The 7,927-nt window shown below is 60.8% G+C and overlaps 1 protein-coding gene across 1 annotated transcript; it reads left to right on the forward strand.

The window, feature by feature from the left end:
* Positions 1-1,616: 1,616 nt before the first annotated feature.
* LOC145720716 (coagulation factor VII-like) lies at positions 1,617-7,921 on the forward strand. The gene is made up of 4 exons (XM_081815233.1): positions 1,617-1,863; positions 4,740-4,900; positions 6,668-6,692; positions 6,771-7,921. Exons 1-4 carry the CDS (start codon positions 1,794-1,796, stop codon positions 6,926-6,928), a joined length of 414 nt encoding a protein of 137 aa, XP_081671359.1. The 5' UTR covers positions 1,617-1,793; the 3' UTR covers positions 6,929-7,921.
* Positions 7,922-7,927: the final 6 nt, after the last annotated feature.

Genomic DNA, 7,927 nt, shown 5'->3' on the forward strand with positions numbered 1-7,927 from the left:
AGGCGTGACCCACGGAAGCAAGGAGTCACGGAGGCCGGTCGGAGCTGCGCTCACCCACAGCCCAGAATCTTGCTAAGCCGACCGGTCGGGAGGGGATCAAACCAGATGCAACAGATAATTGCTAAAAGACACCGCACAACCAAATCGCACAAGGGCTGGAAGTAAAGACCGGAACAGAGATGTAGCAAATACTGACCTCCCGGGAGCCCTCTGTGGACCCGCGGCCTGGGCCCCAGGCTCAGACCCAACCCTGCGCTGTTGTTGGGGCCTGCCTCGCTCAGTGGACCGTGTGGCCGTGGTGTAGGGTCCGGGTGGGGGGCTCCTGCTCCCTGAGCCCAGCTCTCTGACGCCAGCGAGCCCTGGGGCTGCCCCACTCCGCTTCTGCTCACCGACCGGGGCCTGGGGTAGGACTGCTCCCTGCCTTCGCTTGGCTGTCCTTCATGGGCAGAAGGCCACATCCCCCACTGGCCTGTGCTGTCCCCCACCTCCCCGGAGGACCCACGCCACCCCTGGACTCAAGGGCTCAGTCCAGCGTGTGTCCCAAACCCACACGGACCTCTGCTGCCCAGCAGGTGCTGCCCACAAAATCCTGTTCCCCGCAGCTTTGGGCAGTCAGAGAAGGAACGTCCCTTTCCTGCACCTCCCGGCCAGTCGCCCCGAGTCTGCAACCAGACGCCACTGCTCTGAGAACAGCCTCAGCTCCAGTCCGCTCAAGAGGAGCATGGACACGGGCTGAGAGCCTTCCCTATGTTTGCATCGCCCAGAAGCCCGGAACGCAGCCTCGCCCGGCAGCAGAAGCCTTGCTGCTGTGGCTGGTTAGATGAGTGAGCCTGAGTAGGAGCCCCGACCCAAGGACGGATGGTGTCTCTGTAAGGAGACGGGCACGGACACCCAGTGGCGAGGCCATGTGCCAGCCGAGGCCGGGATGGGAGTGCGGTGTCTGCAGGTGCCCCGAACGAGGAGCCGCCTGCCGCCCACGGAACTTCGAGGTGCAGACGCAGGGGCCAGCGGGAAGGGGCAGGCAGGTCCCCTCCTCGAGCCTCCGGAGAGAGCAAGGCCCTGCCACAGACACTTGGCTCCAGGACCTGTGGCCTTCAGAACTGGCAGAGGACAGATTCCTGGTGCTGTAGTCACAGTGGCCGCAGCGGAGGGGCCCCCCCGGGGGCTTCAGGGTTCCCATGTCAGTCCGGTTGGGGTAACCGACAGTGCCGGGGGCTCAGGACGGTCCTGGTCGGGACAGGAAGCCTGGCATCCTGAGAAAGCCCTCCATGCCCGCCAACCCTGGACGGAGGGTCACCCCAGCTGGCAGCCTGGGCCCGGGACGGCAGGCGCCCCTCCTCCTGGTCATCCCCACGAGGCTCTCTGGTCACCCAGGAAGCCGGGCCCCCGGGCTAGGTGTCCGCGGCAGCCCTCTTGAGAGTACTCACGTCCATAGCCCAGATCCTCTCTCTCCCCGGAGTTACTACCGTGGAGCGGCTTTCCACCCACGTCCATTCTGAGGCCAGCTGCCGCGCTAAGTCCCGGGGGCCTCAGGGTTCCCAACGGCACTTGAGGTGCACGCGGCCGATGCAGATCCCAACACCGCCGTCTCCTCGCAGGGGCCCCCGCTCCGCAGACACAGCTGTGCTGGAGGGACCGGGGGCTTCCCGGCAGGGGCCTCGCGCCGCCCCGCCCCCTGGGTTTGGGAGGCGAGTCCTCCCTCCCCCACCCCTCTGCCCTGCGTGGAGGCCAGGACTTTGCCCGCCACCCCCCGCCGGAATGTCATCAGACCGTGCGACACCACCGGTCTCACCATGGTTTCCCGGGCGGGTGAGCTGGCCCTCCTCTGCCTTCTCCTGGGCCTGCAGGGGTCTCCGGCCGCAGGTATGTCAGGGTGGAGGGTCCTGTAAACCCGTGTGAGCGGCCACTGACACCCACACCTCCCACGGCCCACCTCGTGGCGGACACTGCCGTGGCCGGCGGCTCCCATGTGGTCTGCACCCAGGATCCCGGCTCAGGGGTGCGGGCTGGGATGCCCCCCTCCCGCTCTGCTCGCCTGGTTCTCAGTCGGCCAGTGCCAGGGACAGGGTAGGGACACGGCTGTGACCGCAGACACCTCCCCGCCACCACGGCGCTGAGGGGCCAAAAGACGGAGATAGAGGGACGTGCTTTATAAGCGGTCCCTTGGAGACTTGCAGGTCCGGCAGGGCGGCCGTGGTCACGACACAGACACTGTCCCACACCAGCAGCTAGCCCGGGACGGGACGGGGCGCCGGCCCGATTCCTGCAGGTGCCCAAAGGACAGCACCTCGGCTCTGGCAAGGGCAAGGCTGCTTTATCCTTCCTCGGGGCAGGAAGACAGTGCTGGCCAGGGTCGTCCCCCACCCCGCCCGGCTTTCACTGATTGCCCACAATTATCAGACTTGCCTCTGGCTCCCGAGGGCTGTCGGGTGCACATTTGCTGCCCTCCGAGGGTAGAGAGGGTAGACGTCCCCACTCTGGGCGCCTCCGGTGGGTGTAAGCACCCCCCAACCCTTGAGTTCTTGGGTTTCCCTCAACCTCTCCTTCCAGACCAGGCGGGCTCCCCAGGAATACACACCCACGAAACGCCGTCATTGTAAAGCAGAGAGGTGGTCCCCTCGGCCTCTCGGCCTGGGAGCTGCCCCTCCCCCTTGCCCCGCCCCCTCCTGCGAAGCCTCCCCACCGGACACAGCCCTTCCTTCCCGGAAGCCGAGTCCGCGGGTCTCCAGGCTGCACTCACCTCTCCTCTGGGACTCAGTTTCCCCCTTGCTCCTGCCCCTCAGTCCTGGCTTTGCTCCCACCCTGCCCATCCCCTCTTGCAGCCCAGCTGCTCTCACACAGCCCACCCCCAATGGTGCAGTCTGCCCCGGGGGCCCCGGGGGCCCCGGGGGCTTTCCCAGCCTCAGCCTCTGTCTCCGTATGGTTGTCACCGACCTCAGTGTCCTCATCTCCGTCACCCTGCCCTCTCTTAGGATGACGTAGTCTGCATGTCTGCCTGGGTGTCCTAAAGAAACCTCAAATCCAAGGTGTTCAAACTGGTCCCATTCCCCACCTGAGTGGCCTTGGGTGAGCTCTAAACCCCACCCACCCTGTTCCTCATAAGCAAAATGGGGGACAGCTACCTGCAAGAAGCTACCGGGGTCACTGTGAGAAGCTGGAAAGAGGCAGCAGGCCAGGGCCTGGAGAGGGGCCCCAAGGACGCACAAGCCCCTGAGCTGGGGTCGTGGGGGCAGGTGCACAGAGCTCAGGGCAGAGCTGGCTGCGAGAGCTCAGATACTCTTGGGAGGGAGCAGAGCCGTTCACCAAGGCGGGACGAGGATGGGAAAAGCAGGCCCGGTGGGGCGGAGGTGGGGAGGCCAGGCGCACGGGGTGGCTGTGCATGCAGGTCCCTCAGTTTGCAGGGAGGTGGCCTCTAGAGACCTGGGGCTCGGGGACATATGCAGCTTCTGGTGGTTTGAGGGAGGGCTGAAGTGGAAATGGGGTGCCTGGCTTGGAGCATCTTTAGAACAGAAAACCCAACCCTGAAGGATATCAAAAGTCAAGGGCTGGCAGCAAAGAGTGGAGAGGAGGACCCGGGGAAGAGGACCCAGGAAGGCCCCCGGCGGCCAGACAGGGAGTGTCAGGGGGTCAGCATCAGCAGGCCTCCTGCCACCAAGAAAGGCCCCCGGGGAGCCTGCACTGCTCCGAAGCAGGGGTCCTGGGTGGCTTTGCTTACACTGGACACAGAAGTCAGTGTAAGCATCTTCATGGAAGGCCAGGAACATGCTTTCGAAGAGGGAGAGGCTGGGGGCGCCTGGGTGGCTCAGTCGGTTAAGCGACTGCCTTCGGCTCAGGTCATGAGCCTGGAGTCCCGGGATCGAGTCCCGCATCGGGCCCCCTGCTCGGCGGGGAGTCTGCTTCTCCCTCTGACCCTCCCCCCCTCATGTGCTCTCTCTCTCATTCTCTCTCTCAAATAAATAAATAAAATCTTAAAAAAAAAAAAAAAGGAGGGAGAGGCTGTGGTAAAGCAGAGCGAGGGTCCGGGTTGGCGGGGCGGGGGGACAGGGAGCCCCAGGGACGGGCTGGAGCTCGGGGAGAGCTGGGGAGGATGGCCCGGGTGCGAGAGACCCCTCTTCCCGCCACCGCGCCCGGCAGGCCTCTCCTGGCTCCTCCCGCGTGGCCGCAGCAGCCTCACCTCCAGCGGAGCCGCCCCCCAGTCCCTGGTAGGACCCCCGCGCAGTCATCCCACCACTTGCCACGCCACGTCCCAGCTGCTAGGATGCAGTGGACGCATATTTTCATTATAGAAGTTGATTGTACATGTTTTAAAACAGAATAAATTTTAATCCCCAAAGTTAATTTTTTTATGTACATTCTTTCACTAAGTTGCATCTGCATATATATGTGCATTTTTACATTTTATTAACAGTATGTGTGATTTGATTATCTTATTTCATTTAATATTACGTCTTCTGAAACGTCGCGTTTCATGGCGCGGGGGACGCCGTCACGGACTGGCTCAGATCGTGTGGCCAGGCTCTCCTTCCCGCGAGGTCTGCGTGCCCGCCTCGGAGTCCTTCCGTGGGGTGGCGACCGGGCCAGAAGGGACGAGTGTGTGACGTTAGAAGATAGCGAAGGAAAGTCCCACGCTCGCACACAGAGCTGCCACGCTGCTGTGGCCGGCCAGGAAGCCCTGAGCCCGTGGCTCGGCGGGACACGCCGCGCGGTGGTGGCGGGGCTCACGGGACCCCGTCTCTCAGTCTTCCTCACCCAGGAGGAGGCCCACGGCGTCTTGCACAGGCAGAGGCGCGCCAACCTGTTCCTGGAGGAGCTGAGGCCCAGCTCCCTGGAGAGGGAGTGCAGGGAGGAGCTCTGCTCCTTCGAGGAGGCCAGGGAGATCTTCCAGGACGCCGAGAGGACGGTGAGTCCGCCCGGCAGGGGCGCGCGCCCAGGCTCCCTGCGCGGGTGCGGCCCGGGGCTCCCGCAGGCGCAGGCCTCGGCGTCCGGTCCCCCGGGCCTGAAGGACAGCTGCCCTCTGGTCGGTCGGCCCTCCTGCGACGCCCCGGCCGCCCACCCGCTCCCAGGGGCGTCCCCCTCGCTGCCACACCGGGCGCCCCAACTCGGCCTCAGAAAATACAGTGTGAACAGCGCGCTCGATGTGTCCCGTGCCTCCCCAGGGAAGGTCCCTGAGCCCCAAAGTGCCCGTGCTTTGGGGAGGCGCCGCTGACAGAGCCGACCTCGGAGACCCGCGCCTGGGCGAGCCCCTCACAGCAGCGCCCGCCTGCGGACGCCTCCTAGGACAACTTGTGTGAGGAGACTTAGGCAGCCGCCACGGCCTCCACATGCGCGGGGCCCGAAGCCGAGAGAGGGCTCGTTGCTCTTCTCGCTCCTCAAAGAGGAACATTCAGTTGTACCACACCCCTTCCAGCTCCTTGGGCGGGGGCGCCCCTCAGATGCTGAGGAGACGAAACCACACTTCCCCTCACGGGACGTCTCACACTTACAAGACACTCACCTCGCAGGGGACATACACCTCACCCACGGGACACACACCTCACACCACAGGAAACACACCACACACCCACAGGACACCTCACACCCACAGGACACCACCTCACACTCACAGGACACCTCACACCCACAGGACACCACCTCACACTCACAGGACACCTCATACCCACAGGATACCTCACACCCACAGGACACCACCTCACACTCACAGGACATCACCTCACACTCACAGGACACCTCACACTCACAGGACACACACCGCACACCCACAGGACACCTCACACTCACAGGACACACACCGCACACTCAAAGGACACCTCACACCCACAGGACACCACACACCCACAGGATAACACTTCACACTCACAGGACACCTCACACTCACAGGACACCTCATACTCACAGGACACCACCTCACACTCACAGGACACCACCTCACACTACAGGACACCTCACACCCACAGGACACCTCATACTCACAGGACACCACCTCACACTCACAGGACATCACCTCGCACTCACAGGACACCTCACACTCATGGGACACACTTCACACTCAACAGGAAGCAAGGCTACTTGAGACAGAGGCTAACATGACCCTTTTCAGGTACATTGAGGATGGTCACTCCTTGCATTTGTGCACTACTTGGTTTTTCAACGCATGTCCCACAGTTCTCATCTTATTTTATTCTTAAGGTAATCCTGGGTTTCAGTTTGCTTGGCCAGAAGATTCCTCAGGAATAAATTTGTTAGAGCCCTTTGCATCCATTGCCGCCTTCTCCTGTCACACATGTGTATGGATTTCCTCCTCATCACCAGAGGCGGAAATGGAGGCTCAGAGAGCACATATGTCCTGTCCCAAGGTCACATCTTGGAGGTGGCAGAGTTGGGGCAGAAACTCAGGAATTCTGAATTTGGAGAGGGAAATTTGTGATCTCTGGTGGTCTTAGCGATCTGGGGTGGAGGGGATAGGATTAGGAAAAAACTTCCTCCCCCTGGAAAAACTCACTTCATCCCCAAAGGAAAAGTCTGGCTTCCAGAGCCCACCTCAAAGGGCCCCAGATCAGAAGCCCCCAGCCCACCACAGTTCACCCCAGCTCCCAAGTCCAGTCTGTGGACACCATACGTATTTGCTTCTGGTGAACGTGTCTCACACTGCTTCCTCTTGTTCCCTCAGAAGCGGTTCTGGATTTCTTACACTGGTGAGTTGGTAAATGGCCCATTTTCATCCCACCCACCAGCCCCTCTCCTCAGCATACTGACACTGATGCTCTCCACAGATGGGGACCAATGTGCCTCGAACCCGTGCCGGAATGGAGGCACCTGTGAGGACCAGCTCCAGTCCTACATCTGCTTCTGCCTCGACAGTTTCCAGGGCCGGAACTGTGAGACAAGTGAGGAACCCCACAGTTTGCAGACAGAGCCCCCAACAGGCTGATGGGCATGGCCTGCTCCCCCGCCAACACGAGAGTCTTGGTTCTAAGGTGCTCGTTCTCAAACTTGGTCGCCCCCTATCCACTTCTGGGAATCCTAAAACCCTTGGGTTCCCAGTGCTGGGAGCTTCAGATACACCTGGAGAGAGCCCAGTGAGGGCTCTGCATGGCTGCCCAGCTTCCAGTCGAGACAGCTAGGAAAACTGTGTCTTCCCTTCCTGCTTTACAAAAGTGTGAGGTATTTTTTCACCTTTCAAATATTAAAGTATTGCAGAGTTCAGGGGTTCCTCAGACCATCAGATATACTCAAAATTACAGCTTATTACAGTGGAAGGACACAGAATAAAGTCAGCAGAGGGACAGGTATGAGCTTCCCATTGTCCTCTCCCAGTGAAGTACCACGGACAGCCTTCCGTTCTCCAAGAACAATGTGTGACGAGACTTAGGGAGTGTCACCACCACCCCAGGAAGCACCCTGAGCCTCCTTATCCAGAGACTGTACTGGGCTCAGTCATGTAGACATGGCTGACCTTAGTCTCCAGCTCCTCCAGAGGTGGAGGTGACACTGTGTGGCCCAAGACCCCACCATGAATCACGTTGTTAGACCATCCAGTATGGGCCAAAGCCCCCAGGGAAACAACATTCTTATCAGGCAGATTAAATTAAAAGTGTCCAACTTCACCAGCCAGGGTGTGGAGGTCACTGCCTAGGAGCTCTTTGAGCGAGTTCAATCCTTTACCATACAAATGTACATTCTTATACCCAAAGTGCTTTTCTGGGTCACAACCACCTTCTGCTCTAAGCAAACCAGAGGCCAGGGAGAGGAAAGGCAAAACTAAGGGATGAGGCTTCTGTCAGTTATCTGGGGTTGGAAAGCCTCAGTGTCTTTGCCTGGCCTTTTATGCTCAGGATCCCTGGTGTGAGTCCTCCAGGACCATGGTGCTCAGCAGTCCTGGTGTGAATTCCCCAGGACCGTGATGCTCAGGATCCCTGGTGTGAGTCCC

The sequence above is a fragment of the Leptonychotes weddellii genome, chromosome 3 (genome assembly GCF_054177405.1).
Source record: "Leptonychotes weddellii isolate Sample4059 chromosome 3, ASM5417740v2, whole genome shotgun sequence".
Classification (NCBI taxonomy): Eukaryota; Metazoa; Chordata; class Mammalia; order Carnivora; family Phocidae; genus Leptonychotes; species Leptonychotes weddellii.